The sequence below is a fragment of the Tachysurus vachellii genome, chromosome 22, assembly GCF_030014155.1.
Source record: "Tachysurus vachellii isolate PV-2020 chromosome 22, HZAU_Pvac_v1, whole genome shotgun sequence".
NCBI classification, from domain to species: Eukaryota; Metazoa; Chordata; class Actinopteri; order Siluriformes; family Bagridae; genus Tachysurus; species Tachysurus vachellii.
The window spans coordinates 2,670,232-2,691,457 of record NC_083481.1 but is presented as its reverse complement, the minus strand read 5'-3'; the positions used below and the strand labels follow the sequence as shown (position 1 = coordinate 2,691,457).

General features: G+C 38.4%; 1 protein-coding gene across 1 annotated transcript; it reads right to left on the bottom strand.

Annotated features, from left to right (window-relative positions):
* Positions 1-916: 916 nt before the first annotated feature.
* On the bottom strand, positions 917-12,581 carry cldn19 (claudin 19). Its single transcript, XM_060858344.1, has 5 exons — positions 11,851-12,581; positions 7,076-7,240; positions 6,728-6,812; positions 5,949-6,095; positions 917-2,115 (listed from the first exon to the last, which is right to left on the bottom strand). Exons 1-5 carry the CDS (start codon positions 12,071-12,073, stop codon positions 2,067-2,069), a joined length of 669 nt encoding a protein of 222 aa, XP_060714327.1. The 5' UTR covers positions 12,074-12,581; the 3' UTR covers positions 917-2,066.
* Between the last annotated feature and the right edge of the window lie 8,645 nt (positions 12,582-21,226).

Here is a 21,226-nt window from a genome sequence, read left to right as displayed (position 1 = left end):
TCCTTGTCCTTCTTTTTATTGCTTTACTGAGAGTTATTTATTATATATTTATCTAGTTTTAGAAGCGTTTATTAAGTAAGTAGAAGATTTTCATTAAGGGCCCAGTACTGGCTTTGTTGTTGGTCTTTTGCTCACTAACACACACACACACACACACACACACACACACACACACACACAGACACACACACACACACACACACACACACACAAACACACACACACACACACACACACACACACACACACACACACACACACACACACACACACACTGTATCCTGTTTTTCTCTGGAGAAAGCCTCCAGCGTTAACTACTGGCTCACCGCAAACAATCCCATTAATGATTTTGATTTCTGGCCAAGTCCACACAGGAAGAAATGTCATTTTAGTTTTTTTCTGGCAATTCCTGAGGGGAAACATTAAGAGACAATAACAGAGGAACTATTTAGGTGTAAAAACTGACGCTGAGTAAAGGACAGGTGTTAAGACCTTCAGCAAATCCAGTATCCATGAGCTGCAACTCAATACTACTACTACTACTACTACTACTACTAATAATAATAATAATAATAATAATAATAATAATAAGAAGAAGAAGAAGAAGAAGAATGCACACATCGTTGTTATTATTATAATTGTAGAAAATATGATTATAATATAATATCTTGTAAAATATATTTAATTTCTGTTTTGTCTGTTTAAATAAAATAATATTCTTTCTGAAGCCTGCAGGTTTAAAAATGCTTACAATGTAAATGACTACAATTAATTAATTAATTAATTTGTTTTTTGTTTGTTTGTTTTTATCTAACAAAAAATGCATCAATAATATAAATTATTCCAATATTATAGTTCAGGATATATATATATATATAATATATGTATGTAAATGAAACCTTGACACTACAAAGAATAAGCACCACAGATCCATTCTCTTTATTTGTTTCGTATTGTTTTTTTTTTTATTTCATTTTAAAAACGGGGGGAAAAAAACATAAGACACTTTATTTGAGATGATACATATTTCAATATTAGGAGACATGTTGGATGGAAAATGTAAAGAACAAAAAATGGATTTGTGATTACAAGAAAACAAACAGCCATCACATGACTGACATCTAAAGAAAGTAAACGAGTGCGTCTCAGTGTGAGCTGAACCGAAACCCTGAGCGAGTCAGGAGTCTGAAATTCTTCTCCACAAATCATTTGTGCACTAAAGGGTTTAGAGAGAGTGAGAAAGAAAAGAGAGAGAGAGAGAGAGAGAGAGAGAGAGAGAGAGAGAGAGAGAGAGAGAGAGCAAAAACAGAAAAATCTAACAAGCAATAACATAAAGCATCTGTTGGGTGTGTTTGTGTGTGTGTGTGTGTGTGTGTCTAATTTAAAATAAAACTGAAAAATACCGGATGCGGCATTGTGTTTCTTTACAATAATACGATAAAACACCATTACAGTGAGGACAAGGCCTCTGAAAATGAAGAATATTCCATGAACAAACAGGAAAGTCATTTCTGTACTGTTCGGATTAGAAAAAAAAGTCAAGTCTAAGTGAAAGCTTGGTTATGCATCGAAACGGTTTTACGCTACACAACAACAACAGTGAATATCTTGCATTACTGATCAAATGCATCATTAACGTACCCTGAATCAAGTCTCATGAAAGATACAACTGTGGTCTAATATTACAAAAAGAAAAAAAAAAAACAACATCAACAACAAAAATCGTTTGAAGTAAGTTTCACAATCTCTATACGCTTGGCTCACTCCATGTTGAACTTTGTAAATTTTCAGTGGCATATAAAGCATAACTAAGCGTTTACAGTACAATATCATGTCAGTTTTTTGTTTTTTTTGTATTTTTTTCATATTTAATGTGAATGCATTCAGAAGCACGTACAAGATGGCACATAGTACAGAGGGGTTATAACAGTAGTATGTCATTTCTCTTTGTTGCTTAAATCTGAAATCGTAATTTTTTTTTAACTTTATTTATTACCAAAAGAGTGTCTTGTCAGTTGCCAAAATCTAACCCAGCGTGAGACCAACGGAAGTCGCCCTCTCCCAAACTACAAGAACTGCTCCCCTTTGTCTGCTGGAGAACTTTTTACATTTGCTCTGCAATTTAAAAGAAAAAGACACGTTTAAGTTTGCAGTTAAAACTAAAAAAAAAAAGTCATACTTGTCGCGTAGGTTAGAGTAGAGAGAATAACGCGTACACACTTAGAACGAAGATTCAGGGATGTAGGATAAACACAAACACACACACGCATACACACAAACGCACACAAAAGGCTTCGACCCACATTTGTTCTTCATCGGGTTCTGACTTAAAGAACAAAGACGTGACACAGTGTACAGTATAGCGGAGAGACAAAGATCCGAATTTGAAATGTAGGTAGAAGTAGAGTAGGGACAGAAACAGAGAGCGGAGCTTGACCAGTCCTCGAGTAAAGGCAGGGAGGTTTGGTCAGTCAGGGAAACTAGTCTCGCTCAATAACTCAGCCCTGAATTATGGAAGAGAAGAAGAGAGCCAGACAAGAACAGAGCATTAGAGGACGATTCATCCGGCAAGTAAACTCGGGTTAATGTGTCAACACACGCTGACGTTCTGCGGCTGATGTGGAAAAGGTAAATAAAGGTGTTAAAGCATTGCTTAGTGTTTAGTTTTTTGGGTTTTTTAACATATCATGACATCATGTACATTCCCTGAGGGGTTTGCTGGTTCTTTTTATATATAGATTTATATAATGGATATTTTCAATATGTTCAGGAAGGGATTCAGATTGATGTTGATGATGGTGTGATTCTACAGAGTATAAAAGTTTGCATCCCCTACTGACACAATAAAAAATTCAGTGTACACTAAATGTCAAAAGGTTTGTGCACCCCTGACCATCACACCCATACTGTATCTGGCTCCTCCCCCTACTGATACAACAAAAGTACTGAATATCTATGGCAACGCTCCTGTGCACAAACTGAGCTCCATGAAGACATGGTACTGAGGTTAAGGTTAAACTCGAGTGCCCTGCACCGACCCCTAACTCTGACTCCTCCCCACTGAACACCTTTTTTATCAATGGTAAATGGAGTCTCCTCAACATCCCAGCATCTCACTAGAGTCTCATTAATGATCTTGAATAAACATTAATCCCCAAGACATACTCCAACATCTAGTGGAAAACCTTTCCAGGAGAGAAGACTGGAGCTGATTATAACAGTAAAATATTCAACATGTATATCGTCGCTGTCGGGCGGAAACCTCGTATGTCCAAATTTGGTCAATTTCATATTTTTTCACATATCGATGCTATTGGTCAGTCCCCACGTGGGTCTGTTATTTTTACAAGTTATTGACCAATCTAAAGTCTTGAAAATAGCTTGAGCACAAATCTCATAACTCCATTGGACATTTCAACTGTCCACCTCTTTCTCACTCCGTGGGAGAGCTTCACGGCATATTTCTCCTCAAGAAGAGTCGCAACGAATCAACACGTCTTCTGAGGTAAATGTCTTCAAAACACTGGGCTCAAAGAAAAAAAAATCTTGACCCCCGCTAGTTCTGGTGCTCGTCTGAGGACAGGAATTTAGCGCAAGACAATCCACTGCAACACGGACTAAACCCTGTGCACTGCAGATAAGATACGGCGTTTTTTAAATTTCCTGAAAAATAACGGTTTTGGAGATACGAGGATTCCGTCTGACAACGACGATATATGAGTGTGATGGTCAGGGGTGCACATACTTTTGGTCACATAGAGACATTCAGGTTTTGATTTAGTCAAATCTGAAATAACTGCATACAAGGGAACGAATAAACATGCAAATGACGTCACATTGTTATTTTGCATAACACAAAACCATGACTTTTTTTTTGTGTTTTTCAAGTTTGATCTACTTTTATACTCAATTACATTTTTAATTAAAAACCTTCCCTGGTTGAAGTAGAATTTTTCTTTTCTATAAAGGTGCATCGAGGACATAAATAACAGCAGTAACACTTTCTATTTGATAAAATAAGATTATATGCACCATGAACTATGAACACATTCATAACATGCATAGGGTGTTATGAGCGCATAGAATGATGATGTAGTGATGTATACATTATATGTGTTTAATGCATTCTTATAACATTTGGAGATGTATTGTAAACAATGCAACAAAACAAGCTGAAATACATTTTTATAAACAATGACATGGATTCATGATGCCTTACAAATGCATTATAACATGTTATGAATGTATTCATAAGTAATTATAAAAATATCTTAATTCATTGTGTTATAACATCCTATAATTGTTTATAACATATTAACCCAGAAATACCACGGGATGCAAACTTTTTGTTTTTTGCAGGGTTTTTTGAACACAAGTTAAAAAACATCAGATTTCCTGAATGATCATGGTAATTTTTTTAAATAAACAAAAATCGAATCTTAGTCATCTTTTTTTTGTAATTAGATGAACGTATAACTGGTTCATTGAGTTTTCTGTACATGAGGTGACGACTGACAGATCTGCGTTTTAAAGACGAGAGTTCAGCATTCCACTTTCTACCACTTCCTTGCTAGTTTGATGGATCTTCTTCAAAATAGCGCTTAAGAACTCTTGCTACGAATACAAAATTCATAATGCATTATAAATTTATTTAAATTGCATTATAGTGCAATTATATCTGTCTTGATTCTGTAGGAAAGTTCATAAGTAGATAAAGGAAGATGCATAACACCTGATAAACCATGGATGCTCACCTTATGTCAGGTATGATGTCAGTTGGCATAATGCGCTATAACATCTGTGACATATGATGCAATACACTATGACACATAATAACACAAATTGTAATTATCCATAGTGTACTTCACTTGCTGTAAGGTGAAGTGCATGCAACTGTAGCTGCTTATGGAGGTTTACACAGCCTTTATGTCATGCGCTACTTTACATAAATATTATGTAAAAGCTTTATATGTACAGTATTTATAATGCATTGTGAATACTTATGTCACCACCATAGCCAATGTGTAGAGTTTTGGCTGTATTATTAACACTTTCTATTTCTTTACAATGAAGTCTATATGTATAATGAGCAATGAACACATTCATAACATGCATGGGGCCTGATAAGAAGATGTAATAATGATGTAATAATGTGAAATAAGCACTATGTGTAATGCTTTCATATAACAGGTGTAAACAATGCAACAAAACAAAATGTAATATATAGTTATAAGGATTCATTGGGCCTTACGGATGCATTATACACCATGGCATGTTATGAATGTAATCATAAATTATATAGATATATTGAAAGTGTTATAACATCCCCTAAAGTCTTCATAAGTAGACAGTGAAATGCTTATAACATCCAGTCTCATCAAGCGTGAGTTTAGTCGTGATGGTTTGGGGAAATGCCGAGCTGGCAAACAGAGCTCCAACCACGCAGCACAGGCCAGGAAAGAAGAAAAAAAACAGGATCTTTCTCAGTTTTCAGTTTCTTTTCCTTATCAATCACCTTATCAAAAGTTCGGACTCTTTTCCAGCAAATAAACCCTGATTCCAGATTACACCGCTGTTCTACCGATTACAAATATGGAGAATTTTGAAAAAAAAAAAAAAAAAGGTCATCTTTGGGATTTGCTTTAAAAATTATTTCCAGATTATTTCAAATTAGTTTCGAAAGATTTTAGTTTACCCTCAAACACAACCCTCGAAGACAAGCGCTATAACAGCTTATGTACACTGTGCAGGTGTGTATATTGTGTATAGTAGACCGTGTGTATCTAAAGCATATTCTAAAAAAAAAAAAAACGTTCAGAGGTGTAATCCTGGTAAAGGGGAGGAGCTCTGTCTCTTTCGCCCGCCGCTCTTTACATTTTATAGTTTTTATTTTTTTTATTTTTCATGCTTTAATGTGGTTGAAGTTGTGTTTTCTTTTTTAGACATACTCTCTGGCAGTGGAGGATTGTGATTGCCGGTAATACTGCTGCCCTCCTCGGGCCTCGTTAGCACAGGAGCAACAGAGGAAGGACCCGCCCAGGATCGTCAAGCAGGCCGCCGCCCAACCGACAAACAGGGCGGAGCCAAATTCATACCTGAAAGAAAAAGAGAGAGATGAGTTTCGGTCACATCTGTGTTACATCTGTAACATTCAAACTGTGCTTAGTGTTTAGCTTACATACTTAACGTAAGCGACATACTTTATAAGAGTGACATTTCTGATTTATTTCAATTGTAGGAAACTTTGTTTTTTTTTTTTAAAACAGTCACATTTGTAAATCTAAATCTTTCCACGAATCAGTAAATAAAACACTTTAGGATAAAGATAAGAGGAAGTTTAAGGTATTTAACTGTTAAAGATTTGTTCGTAAATGATGTAGCCTGTAATTCATTGAAACTTGTGCTGATTTTTGAGTTCTTATTTCTGATTGGTCAAAACTTTTTATATTAATTGCAGCTTTGCCTCAATGAGCTTGTTCTAATATGCTCTCGTTTCTATGGGAACAGATCGTTCACAGAGACGTGTACGACAGACGCAAAACATAAACGGATTAGAAAACGTCATGCTATAGTTGCCGCGGCGACGTTTTCCGTATGTAACGTTTATGGAAGGAGTCTGCGGTTTCAGTGTCACATATCTGTGTTGTAAATTTAACAGTGGTGTTGTGTATTTCGCTCGGATATAAACTGTGCATGCAAATAAAAAAAAAGAACATTACTTTCTTACCTGGCATTCGGAGGTGTGTTTGGATCGAAAAAGTGAACAGAGACTTGTGTTGCGTACCAGGACACAGACACCAGCGTACACAGACCTAACCCAAAGACAGAAATCAGAGAGTGTTTGTTACCCATGTTTGGAAATTCCCCAGAACTCCCAACTTCCTGTTTACTTGTTTATCTGTCAACCAAGAACATAAACATACTGGACCCAAATCCAGACAAACAGCAATCTGATAAAGAAACGATGAAACCTACAACTTGTTTACTACGTTTTTATGATTTACAGGGGAAACGTGGAATTGTGTGTGTGTTTGTGTGTGTGTGTTTGTGTGTGTGTGTGTTTGTGTGTGTATACCTGCGAGCAGGAAGAGGCCTCCTCCAGATATAGCGATCTTGGCCTTGGTGGCAGGGTTGTTGTCACCCACCCTGGTGCACTTCATGCCTACTACACTCACTATAATGCCTATGAAGCCCATCAGCACAGATATGACCATCAGAGCTCGGCACGTCTGAATGTGGACTGGAAAGAGCGGGAAAAGAAGGAAAACATCCATTAAAGGTGAAACAGTAGGAATAGAAGACTGGCTAAAGATTCACAGTGTTTATAAGTGTGAAACGATACCACAAATAAAGACAAGGATAAACACACAAAAGGATAATATTTGGCTGTCAATTCATGTCACTAGTGCTGAGTCCTGAGGGGCGGGGAAACAAGTGGACAAGGGGGCGGGGCTTGAACTGATAACTGCAGCTCTACAAAGTCCAAGAGACAAATCTATCTTGATATTTATGTAAAATGGCAAACTGAATATTAGAATAATGAGAAATTTTACGAATTATAATTTTTGAGCTAGGTTCCTAAATCTAGTATTAAAAAGGTTTTAAAGATTTAAAGATTTTTTACTTTTTCATACAAACTAGGGACAAATTAAAGGAAAAGCCCAGGTGTCTCTGTTATCATTTTGGAATTTTATTTTATTTTTTTCAAATGAAAACAAAAATTCTTTTAACTGATCATTTTTATCCTACAATATAACATTTACTCCAACATTGCGATGGGCGTGGTCTCTTCCAGGACGACGCTACCCCCATCCTCAGGGAATGAAGTAGTCGGTCAACACCTCACTCGGAAAAGCTATATTTATACATTTTTAGTAAAAAAAAAATCTTTGTAAATGTTTTCATTGTCCAAAAGTTCACATTTCCAAATTTTCAGGGCAGAAATTATTTACATTTATTTACATAAATCATAAAAGACAAAGATCACGGAGAGAAGAAAACGACAAAATGGCAACCGAGTTCCAAAAGGATGCCACTTAAATTATAAATGCGCTGAAATTTTTTGCAATAATGCAGCTTGTCCATCGCAGTAAGCTTCTATAGGGTGCCATTAATTTTGTCCTAATCAGAAAGCTAGGCTTAGTTTGAATTGGTGTAAATAAGCAGTTTGTGGTTTATTTAATTTATTTATTTTGTTGCATTATTTTATGTTTGGGTTTGAATTAACATTAAAAAGCTGTGAGCGAAAAGGTGCTGCTGTGTGAAGTGATCTTTTGATTTTATTCGGGAATTTGCTGGATTTCTTTCTAGCAAGAAAATTCTTTCCATGTGTAAAAGTTTCTGTCATGTCACATTTATCTGAATGATGACCAATATTTGATTAGTAACAAACACTTTGCTGTGTAGGTTATTTTAAACCACCATAAATGGTGGTTTATACTAACCGTAAAAAACGTACATTTCACGTTCGTGTTATGTTTGACTGGATCCCTCTGTGAAATTCCACACAAAACCCACACGTCTTTCCAGCGCATACAGAAGGCTGTAGGCGGGCCTCCGTTACATGTTTCACGCTGCCGTGATTAGCGTGGTGTTTTCCACAAAAGGAGAATTGTTCTCTCTTCTGTTGCTCGTTGTGTACGAGGCTCATGCGTATGACATGCGAGTCCGTCTCATAACAATGACTTCTTAATGCTTTGGGATCGTCCTACAGAGTCTAGCGGGAGCTCGGGGCTTTTCCACGCTGACCTTTTTTTGTACGTTGAAAGAAATAGAGACATGAAATGAAGCAATAAAACAGGAGAGAAAGACGGAGAGAAAGAGACGTCGTGTAAGCTTTTTTTCAAGTCTGTTTTACACTCGGACTCACTTTGAAGCCAGGCTTTAACAAGAGAAAGCGAATTTTATTTTCTTGCTTTCATCCCTCGGTGTGATTTGTGCTGAAACAGGGTGGTTTGACCCAGCAGGGTGGTGCTTTGATCCCCGAGCTCCCGTCTGAATGGGAGTAGTTAGATTCGGGCCCAGCGGAGGGGCGGAGGTTGCCTCCCACCATCCCGTGGCCGGTGCCAAGCTTGGCGGTGCCTGGCACAAACAAAGAAAAGGCCAGCAAAGTGTGCACTTTGTCCGAGTGAATACTTCAAGAACCTGCGTGTGTGTTTTAGGCTTTGTCTATTGTTCGACGGCTCGTGGGCCACTTATGTACGTCACAAAATATCGCAAGCGCATGGCTACGCATTTTTTTAGAAAATAAGACCTTTATTATGTCAGGAGGAATATTTAGATCAGAATTCTAAAGACGTGTATATTTCGTATGTAGAAATTATACACTTAGCGTTTTATTAAACGCTGATAGAATCTGATAGAAGGATCTTTTTGTGGACTACGAATAAACCTCGATTATCAAAACGAACACGAACAAATTTATTCAAAAATGATTTATTCGCATTTACACCAGTAACTTCACGAAGCCTGAAGATCCAGCGAGTTCGAAAAAGAAAAACATTTGTGTCGTAAGTTTCGCTCCAGAACATTTACATCAATTTACATCAATTTAAAACGACTAATCCGAACCTCTGAACTGACCGGGTTTTGAATTTGTTAAGGATTTGATACACAGATCATTCGGTCTAGTTTGATTCAATTATTTATTCATTTATTTCAAGCAATCAGGAATTGATCCACGTACCGATTATCTGAGCCGTTCCATTCGAAGAACTTGTGTCATCGTTTGTCTCATTTTCAGCTCTTTGAGAGCTTTGAATTTACAGATGATTGACATTTCACATCATTACACCGAGCTAATTAAATAATCGCTTAACAAACAGTTTATTTCACTCCCAATAAGGTTCTTTGGTATTTTTGAAACATCTTCACATAACATTTCTAAACTTTCCTTCCATATTTTTAGTTACTGCTAAAAAATATATATTTATTGTTATTTCTTTGCGTCTAAGCGCAAAACTTTGCCTAATAACAAACTGTCATTACAGGAGGACGTTATTTCTGGAAAATGTATAACAGGCCAAATGTTTTAATAACCAGTCAAAAGTTCTAATAAGGTAACACTGAGCCACCAAATGAAGTACAGTGAAACAGACGAGCTGCTGAACTCTTCCGCTTCCTGTTTAGTTGTTTATCTGTTAGCAAACCGTTTACGTCGATTCGTGAAAGGTGCTTGGACCCCTTGCATCGCTGCGGCTATTCTAAATAAAACATTACAGAGATTACAGATGAAAATACTCTTCTAGCTTCATGATGCTAGCTCAGTGACTTTGTATGTCTGAGCTTAATTCTTGGTCTTAATAAAAAATCAATAAAAAAGGGAACGATTTATTAGAAAATTCTATCCAAATATTGTATTTCAAAGGCTTGGCGTGGCTGCTTGGCATTGCTGGATGTACTGTATGTGTGTGTATCTACGTATGTGTGTGTGTGAGTGTGAGTGTTTCCAGTCCCATACAGTGCCGGTTGTCCGGAGGTCAGATGACTCTATGCATAATAACAATTATTCAAGAAAGGATGCCAGATCTCAAGCAAGAGGGCAAACAATGCAGCGCTGTAGGATGCCAAGGCTGTCTGTATATACACAAACCAGAACATTGCAGTTACTATCCATCCAGATGACCTAAGACTAGAGCAACAATGGCACCAGCGAGGGAGGGGACAGTGGAATCAGACAGTCCCATCACCCTTTGTGGTTTCTAACATGAGTTGTACAGTATTCTCCGCAGGATTCATGGTGTATACTGAGCTCCTATTGATGCAGATGGAAATGAGCCATGTAGCTTCCTTCACTTTGTTACAACTTTGGGTTCATTTTTGTCTTGTATTTTTACAAGTACTGATCATGAACAACACCAATTTTCTTGCTTTAGCTTGTGTTAAAACTTAACAATGATATTGAAGCATCATCAAACAGCCTGGATGTGATGTTTCCTCTATTCCTAACTACTGTATAAAGCCAGAACCCACAGACAGATTAAATAAGTTACAATCAGCTCCAGAATGATTGGTGCTCTTGTACAAATGGGTAAATGGTTACTGAGCGTGTATTGATGAAGCAAACGATAGATTACACCGATAAGCTGTAAGTCATTTGGCTAGGAAGAATACACAAATCACTGTAAAACTGTCTGACAAATAACAAACCACTCCACAATATCATTATCATCCTCGATGAATCTCGTTCTCTGAGCTTGGTTCACAATTGTAGGCCTTTTGATAATAAGATTGCATAATAACCCAAGCCTGGTGCATATCTTAGCATAAGATACACAACCGATTTGCACAGTAATAAAGAAACAATTGCAGTGTATTGTGTAGAGAGAAGTGTTTAGCATTCTAGACATATCTGTGGCGTTTGTTTCAACACTGGGCTTTTCTTCTCAAAACAACCACCATTCATGAAATCAGGACAATAAGCTGCTTCTGTTGCACCGATGTGCATTAATAAGATGATAAATCAGTAAACATCTTGCATCTGCTTAATGATATGATAACCGAGTGAATGTTTTCAAACTAGATGAAAAGGAACTCAATGCTACAGTAGGAAATATAAAGAAAATCCTGACGTCGATTTTCAGCTTTAAAAGTTGATCAGCGTCAAAGGTGTGCGACTATAATCGACATTATGCCATCGAGTTGCGTTACACTGAGGCTTGAGGAAGCTGTATGTCTGTATAACAAAGCAGTGCTGATAACTTTCTCAATTTTTTTTGTCTACTCTGTCTCTACTCAACACTTTACAAAGAGCTCTCAAGATTATACCCGGTGCAACCGAGTGACACGCAAAGACCAAGCAAAGCTGAAGGTTCGGCGAGAGTCAGCGCTCATCGGCGCCATCGTACTTACTGTCGAGGGACAGCAGCGAGTCGAAGATCTTACACTGCACCTGTCCTGTACTCTGGGATGCGCAGGACATCCACAGCCCCTCATACAGCCCAACTGCCATGATGATGGCGTCTCCAGCGTACGATGACTGCTTCCACTGGGGCAGCACGGTGGTTGAGATGATCCCGATCCATCCACCTAGAGCCAAGAAGTAGCCCAGGAGCTGAAATCCTGAATTTGCCATCCTTACACTTCTTCTGTACTTCTTCTTTTTCTTTTTCTTTTTTTCTCTTGTCTGATTTTAGTTCTATTAATCTTCTATTTAGAAAAAGGCCACGAAGAACTTCCCCATAAAGACTTGCTTTGAGCAAACGCCTGATGTTTCCTTGCTTGGCAGAAAGCAATCAAGGTTCTTCAGAAAGTAAACAAAAGGAAATGGTTTCTTCCGCCAGCCAACTTTCTGTTCACTCGGTGTGTCCGCTTATTGCTCGCATTCGCTTCAGTCAATGGCATCTGGAGCTCTGCGCTTTCCTTGCATTCAACTCGAGACGCTCGGAGAACCAGCAGCAACTCTCCAACAAACCTTCAAAATCAGTGTTGGCCAGAATTTAGCATCAGGATGGAGTTGCGACCCGGTCTACACACTGCATAGCTGCTCGCGACACACTACTGTACTGGTGCTCGGGAGGCTGAGCGGCAGTAATAGGAGGGGAAAACACACACACACACACACACACACACACACACACACACACAGACACAGAAGCCATACTTCAGACACAAAAGCAGCTCTGACAGGCTGAATGTAAAAAAAAAGGGGGCGGAGGGTCAGGGCTTAAAGTTCTCCCCAATTGGTCGATCCATTGCCCACTGAAAGGAATGCAAAGCAAAGTTCAGCTCGTTAAACCATAATGTCACAAAAGATTCAACTTTTAAACAAAATCCATCAGGTGTTATCATCATACACTATGTCGATGCGGTTTTGTTTTTTGTTTTGCTTCTACTGAAGTTTGGGTAGACGCATGCCAGTCTTGGAAACCCCAGAACCCAGAAGACAAGTGCGAGCGTAAATCAACCAGTTAAACAGTGTGCTCATGAAAGGAGGACAAAACCTCTTGCTCTCGCTGAAGATTTAAGAGCCTGGCCTATGACAGCTCCACAGAGCTCCATGGGAACCTAGCTCGAGTTAATCCTCGAGACAGTGCCAGTGTGAACGGGTCATCAGAGTAAGGAAAGATGGCGCCGTTTGGGTTAGTCACACATGATGAGCTGAAAGATACTCATCCAGTGGGTCGTGTTCTATATAGAACAATCCATAACTTTCCTTCCATCCACCAGTGGGGTTAGTGCTCATGTTCACGATCACGTTCAGCATGTTTTGCATGTTTTCATGCCAGGTATAATGTACACCGTTAAAATCTGACATCGACAAAGAGCCAGAGGTCGTGTTTTTTTTTCCATAATCCCCTCTGGGATTGATGCTTCATAGACCAAGAGGTTAATTGTCTAGATAACAAGCCTTCTTTCTTCTTTTTTTGTCCCCACTGAGGCCACAAAATTGCTCTCGTCCACCCAACCAATCCCAAAACTGCCCACTCCACCCCATTTCCCTTCCACCGTTGGATTCCCCTGAGCTCACTGTTTGTATTAGGGCAGTTTGTATCTGTGCAGTTCGGACAGACTCTTCTCCAAACATGTCTTCACCCGCAGTCTGTCGGAACGGATTAAAATACCACTCACCAAAACTTTGCTAACTCAGACTGGCTGCTCAGACACACAGAGCCAAGGCCCAGGGGTGGAAAAGCGGAGAAACTAAAACACAAAACACAACTGATTAAAAAGATGATACAGTATAAGCCAATGGATATAAAAGCGTACTTGTGCCAAATTGCGATGATATCAACTCCGAAGAGGTAGCGGTAACCATGGTAACAGTTATCCCGGGCCATATCAAACCACCCTGTCCTTGATTATTTTCTTGAACGTGATACAATCTCACTTCTCATTACATTAATTCATAAAATGGATGATTAGCATCATTCTCAGGTGTCACCCAGATGAGGATGAAGATCCTCTAAAGGTTTCTTCCTCATATCATCTCAGGGAGTTTTTTCTCTCCAACGATCACCGCTGGCTCACTCGTTACGGATAAATTTCGAATTTAATGTTTGTATGTGACGAAATGGTAGTTCAATGGTAAAGGTGTTGGATTACTGTTCAGAAGGTCTTGAGTTTGAATCCCAGGGCCAACAAGCTGCCACTCCTGGGCCCCTAAGCAAGGTGATTAAACCTCAGTTACTCAGCTGTATAAATGTAAGATGTTCTGGAAAAGGACATCTGCTAAAATGCCAAAATTGTAAATATTCTGAATGTATAGTTGATTGTTAAAACATACTGTAGCTGATATGCAAATAATACCTAATGAAGTCGAATTGAAATAGAAATAAAGAATTGTCAGGAAATTTAATACATTTTTTTAAGAAAAAAAAAAGCTTGACATCAAATTTTAATCGAGGAGGTTTATTTTTTCCATTAAACACTACCCTAACGCTGCTGTTCAGTAGTGCTGTATTTACAGAATCTCAGACTGAATCAGATGAGTGAGCAATGAGTCAGTTTCAGATTTAGATTCTGATTAAGAGAACTACTTTGGCACCGGGACGCGGCGGTGCATTATAATCAAAGCCCACTCCTCCTCCTCCTCCTCCTCCTCCTCCTCCTGTTCAAACTCCAGAAGCTTAGGAGTTTTTCTAGGAAACTTTGACCGTTGAATGAAAAGGCCATCTGGTCAAGTTCATTGCTGGCTAATTAGAAAGACTGAAAAGTTTTTTTTTTCCATTCATGCTCCTGCAGGGTGCATACTCCAAGTAAAAGAAAAGAAAACGTTAGGTGAAGCTGAGAGGACGGAGTTTAATTCGAAAATAAAATAAAAGACAAAAGAAATTCTGTCCGTTATATAAAGCACATTGTATGATAATAATAATAATAATAATAATAATAATAATAATAATAATAATAATAATAATAATAATAATAGTAATAAAAAAAAAATTTAATAAAAAAAAAGAAATGTAAAAAAAAAGATAACAACGCATAAGAAAAGTAGAAAATAACAGAGAGTCGGATGAAAGCTTGTTTTTTTTTTTTTTTTTTTTTGTTTTCTAGGCGTATCTCTGCCCCTACAGGAGGTCTTTCTAAACAGGAAACTTGTTAATGAGGTTGATAACTTGAGCACATTAGTGTCTTATCAGATTGCTGGTTGTTATGGATATGGTGGCCTGATTGCTGTGTCGCTCTACTGGAGTCCTGAGCTCTGAATCACGTATACAGGTTTTTTCTGGGGGGTTTTTATTCCCCACCCTGAGGACTAGCTACTGAGTCACAAACTCTGAGACATCAAAATGTTTTATTTGTTTATCAAAATGTTTACAATCTGATAGCAGAAAAAAAAAACAGTGCAATAATGATATCATTATTATATCATTTAAATCATTCTGTCAGAGGAGTAAAAATGGCCTCTAAATATGATTTGATATGATATTTATTTCATATTATGTGAACTCTAGAGCAGACAGGATGGAGTTTGTGATGAGTTTGTTTCCTCATGAACAGAGTATTTTAGTATCTGACGGCAGTTCTATGTGCGTCGAGTGAAGCCACGTAACTGGAATAATCACTCTTCAGTACAATATTTAGGTTGGACAGAGCTTAAGCTTTCAGAAAGCAGCACTTTCAGACTGTCCAGAATGGCACTCTGTGTACTTTAGCTATCCTGGCGTTGTTTTAGAAATCTTAACCTGAGGTCATTTTCCTTTCTCGTTATTCCTGATAATCCCAGTTTGTCATCATGAGCGTGAGTTGAAACCAAGACACGGCTAAAGAAAACAAACATTTATGCATTACAATAACACTGGAGTGGGACAAAGGCAAAAATATAAGAGCTGAGCATTATTTACAGGATGTGTCTATGTTCTGAGTCATAACTGAGCGTGATTTTATGCACCGGTGCACAAGCGTTTATCATGTGATCACACCCTTATTTGATCATGTCCAGATGACTTCCTGTGTACTTCCTTCGTGTAGCCTCATGACCAGATTTGAAAAGCGCAACGAGCATGTAATCGCAGAAAGCGGGTCGAGTCGCACCGATCCTCTTGTACCTTTCTCTGGTCCTGAGCTTAAAAAATCAGCTGACACGATCAAAGACACCGCGTCATGTTTCAGCTAACAAGACCGGATCGTTCATCCTGGACCTCCTGGACGACGGGGACCTGTGCTACGTGCCGTGACATGGGAAACAAGCGACTCTTTTTTCCAGTTCCTCATTAACAAATTGCTCTTTCTACTCTTTTACGTTTTCGAGTCTTTTACATTTTTCTCCCAGATACAGCCTGGAACAGAACATGATTGTCAGAGGAATGGAAAGAATCTTTTTTTCCCAATTTCTACAGCATGAGCTTGGAGTGTCCGAATTGTATACATGTCCAGATCCATAAGAGACCCCTTAACAATAGCAAGCACTATACAAGAGTAAGGGTAAATAGGGGGCCCTGATTACTCATGCGCACTTGTCCATGTCCGGATGGACTCTTTGTCACTCTTTGCGGCCTCTCGACAACCAACACCTGACCCCTGATGTAGGGAACAGGAGGCCTCTGATAAAGAATGTCTACCTGAGTTTTAGAGAAGTTTCTGATGATGTTAGTTTCTTGAGCCAAGCCCATGAGGTACAACAGCTGAGCAGGGGGCAGAGGCTAAAATCAGGGGAGATTAGAAAGGGAATGTGTCAAACTAATCCACCATTGTGCTGCGGTTCTTAGCGATTTGGCAGCTTCGAAGACAAGAAGGACATTCTTGCTCTTACAGAAAGCCCAATTAACACAAATCAACCTGAATTCCTACTCAATACAATTCAGATTTAAAATAGAAGAGTTTCTTTTCTGGGGCTTAGTGGTTAGCACGTTCGCCTCACACCTCCAGGGTTGGGGGTTCGATTCCCGCCTCCACCTTGTGTGTGTGGAGTTTGCATGTTCTCCCCGTGCCTTGGGGGTTTAATCCGGGTACTCCGGTTTCCTCCCCCGGTCCAAAGACATGCATGGTAGGTTGATTGGCGTCTCTGGAAAATTGTCCGTAGTGTGTGAGCGTGTGAGTGAATGAGTGTGTGTGTGTGTGTGTGTGTGCCCTGCGATGGGTTGGCACTCCGTCCAGGGTGTATCCTGCCTTGATGCCCGATGACGCCTGAGATAGGCACAGGCTCCCCATGACCCGAGGTAGTTCGGATAAGCGGTAGAAAATGAGTGAGTGAGTCAGTGAGTAATCATTTCCCTTGATCACCATTCTCATACTTATGAAGTCAACAGTACATTGGAAGTTTTTAGACCAGAGATAAAGTGAGCACAATGGCAGCTTCTTTGCTTTGGCTCGCGCTTCTCATCTGTTGCGGATGAAGCTTTAGCCGGCTGTAACCATGGCGATGTTCACTGACATCTTTATTTGACAGACCAGAAACAAAGAACCTCCAGAAAGACATGGAAGCAAAAAAGGGGGAATTCTGGATTTCTGTTTGGATAAAATTACCTGAATTGCATAGTGTGTTTATGTAACTTATGCTTTTGAAGGGCTTATGTATGCATCACACTACATTATAACCACCATCTGTAACAAGTGTTAATAAACAAATCATCAGCTTAAGCTTATCAATGGCTTATGTAGGCATCACACTGCTTTATAACAACCATCTGTAACAAGTGTTAATAAACAAATCCCAGGCTTAAGGTTATGAAGGGCTTATATAGGCATCACACTGCATTATAACCACCATCTGTAACAAGTGTTAATAAACAAATCGTAAGCTTAAGCTTATCAGTGGCTTATGTAGGCATCACACTGCTTTATAACAACCATCTGTAACAAGTGTTAATAAACAAATCCCAGGCTTAAGGTTATGAAGGGCTTATATAGGCATCACACTGGATTATAACCACCATCTGTAACAAGTGTTAATAAACAAATGCTAGGCTTAAGCATTTGAAAGGCTCATGTAGGCATCACACAGAATTATAACCACAATCTGTAGAAAGTGTTACAAATAATGGAATATGACTATGACGCTTATGAAGGGCTTATATAGGAACTACTGTATATATTATTACTGTATATAATTATACAAATTATAATAAATACTCAGAAATGTAGTTTGGAGTTTTTTTTCTTCTCCAGTTTTGTTCGTAAGATGCCTTAAGTGTGAACAGTAAGTCCAGACAGTGAGCTCAGAATTCATTGATTGTTTTTGATAGAAATATAACCAGTGATAAGCTACACGAATAAAAACCTGTCCTCCTGACCAGTGAAGAGTTCTTCCTTCCTCCTTCGACTACGTTCAGATCCAGGCTCTACTTCAGTGACTTGGAGCCTGTCCCAGGCCAGCACTGGATTCATACACAGCTTTCAGGGGAATAAGGACAAGTTCATCACACTGCCCACTGAAGTCATCATCCAGGCATCCTTCAAAACTTCAAACAATGCCTTCATTTATTCCCAGTGAGAAACGGTTTCCTTGTGTTAAGCAAGCCGCTTAAAAAGATGTCTTGTGGATGCTGTGGAAGTGCTTGACTACATACGGCTAACTTCTAGGTTCGGAAAAAAAAATCTATTTTCAGTGATATAGATAGAGGATAGATAGAGTGAGATAGATAGATAGATATCTATATAGAGGACATTTATACAAATGAATAAAAAAGTGTCAGTACTCATAGGGCTGCATAAAGCCTACACAAGCTCATCCTACAGCTAGACTAAATCTACATAAATATCCAAAATATTTTAAATGACATAATGATGGTTTTTGTCTATTCCAATCTCATGTAGACATAACAAGTGACGTAGTGGACAATAGGTTGTGTTATGACACTTTCTGGGCTGACATTTGTTCACACGTCAAAGCATCTGACCCTAGAGAATATACATAACCCTGTCGTTAACATGCCATCACACTGTCATAAGACTGTCGTAGAATACTTTGGAATATCCTTATATCAGCCCATAAAGTGTTACAGCACTGTAACCACAATTGTTTATGTAGGTTTATGTCACTTGTCATTAAGGACTTTTGTAGGCATAACATGGCACTTTATCTACCATCTATAACAAGTGTTACAATAAAATAGTCTACTGTTTGAAACAATTGCTTACATAAAGACAAATGTTTATGTAGGTTTACGTCACTTACACATAAAGTTCTAATGTAGGCATTACAGAGCATCATAGCAATCATAGATAACAAGTATAACAAAAGAAAAGGTATATAGCTATGCCACTTAGAGATTATGAAGTGCTTATGTAGGAATCACAGAATTATAACCCCCATCCGTAAATATTTATGTTGTTGTACGTCACTTGTCATGTAGAGCTTATATAGGCATTACATAGCATTATAACCACCACCTACAAGTGTTAACGAAAGAAAAGGTAAATGGTTACGCCACTTATGAAGGGCTTATTTAGGCATCACATAGCATTATAACGTGATATGTATGGCTTATGTATTTCAGCTCACTATAAACACGTTCTGAAGCAAGAATTTAAAAACCAAACCAATGGGATGAGTGATGTTTATAAGCCTAATTCAAGTAGTAATTAATGTTTCTGGACTTTTTCCCCCTGGCCTCATGAGCACTAATTCATGTTAGGTTGCGTTTGCCTGCTGGTCACCTTTTCAGGGCATAGTTGGAATTCACTTTGTCAGGCCATGTCCTGCTGTGTCTGGCTTAATCCTGTACAGAGAGAGAGAGAGAGAGAGAGAGAGAGAGAGAGAGAGAGAGAGAGAGAGATACAGAGAGACGTGCTGCGTCTGGCTCCCTGGAAACCACCACAACACTTTCAATCTCTTCACATTTCAGTTCAAAAGCCTTTTCTATGAGAAGAGAAGCGAGGTGAAGAATGGTCTTTATTTTACCAAACAAACAACACACGATTGCTCTTTTCCTTTGGCGTATTTCCCTAATTCAAAACATATTAGACTTCTGGCTTTGTGCACTACACACTGCACTCCTCCTCAGTATTAACGTCTAAATCCCTCACAGCGCTAATCCCGCTTAATTACGCTTTATAACCGCTAACCCAGTATTTTAATCCTAAGGAACCATACAATAGTTTCTGAAACATTTTCACACAAAAGCACAGTTGCATTTGTTTCGTTTCTTGAGCTAATAAACGAGCACAAAGACAACATGTGGACACAACAAAGATACATTAACTAGAGTTTGTACATTCCTGTGTGGAAGAGATAAAAAAAACAGCGCTGTACTGTAGCAATGAAACAATAGATAACCTCATACACACCATATCCACAACAATCCTACAGAAGACAAAGTGCTCTGTGTCTCCCAGCTTAGCCATGAGTGCTATGACAAGACGGGACACACAGAAGACACAAGTTTAATATGACAAAAACAAATGATAGCATCTATCACTAAGCTATAGTTCACATACAAGTTAACTTGTAGCAAAAATGTATCATACAAATTTGGCTAATGTACCTCAAAACTTGTCAATAATGGTAATGCGTTGCTACTAGCTAGCTGACTATATTTTGCACATTTTTGCTATTAGCTAGCTAACTACTTTTTACTTTTTTTTTTAGATAACGAGCCAACTAATTTTTGCTCAGTATTAATCTAGTATTATATATATATATATATATATATATATATATATATATTTTTTTTTTTTTTTTTTTTTTTGCAGCTAGCGTGCGTACAAATTTTAGCAACTAGCTAGCTGACTATTTTTTTGACCAGTTTGGCAACTGGCTACCTAACTGACAACGTTTTGCTCGGTTTGACCACTATCAAGATTATCAGGCTTGACAAGTTTCCTATTGCTCGAAAGCGACTAACATTCCTAGAATTCCGACCACCTTTTGTCTGCTGTGCCTCACTAGCTAGCTAGCTATCTTTTTTGACTTATATTTTGCCTGCTAACTAGCTAGCTACAGAATCAGTTTCATACTTGAAACCTTTGTTTCAAAAGAAATAAATGACTTTTTTATGTTCTCTGTGAACAAATCTGTCTTAAAAAACATTATTAGCATCACAAAGTGTCATGTATGTTAAAAAAAAAAAAAAAAAAAGCTTGACCTTCTGTGCATTTGTTATTGAAGCTGCCTGGATCTTCAAATAAACACACAGAGAACCTTTCCAGCTGATCTAGCACTGAAATGAAAGAACTTTAAAGCTTTCTGTGGTATATATTTTGTTTTGTTTTGTGTGGCTAGAGCTAGGAAGGGTGAATCGTGTGCTAATCATGTCCATTTGCCCATCACATTACACTCAGTCTTGGATCTGCCCACTCCATCAGCAGTAGGAGGAACACAGAGGGCCTGTTTTATTGCACAACT

What these genes read in the sequence shown, in the direction of transcription:
- cldn19 (XM_060858344.1), bottom strand. Translation starts at nt 12,073, where the DNA reads ATGGCAAATTCAGGATTTCAGCTCCTGGGCTACTTCTTGGCTCTAGGT. An exon ending in CTCGCTGCTGTCCCTCGACA is followed by an intron (nt 7,241 to 11,850) that starts GTAAGTACGATG and finishes CGCTCTTTCCAG; the next exon opens with TCCACATTCAGACGTGCCGA. An exon ending in CAATCCTCCACTGCCAGAGA is followed by an intron (nt 2,116 to 5,948) that starts GTATGTCTAAAA and finishes TTTAAATTGCAG; the next exon opens with AGCAAATGTAAAAAGTTCTC.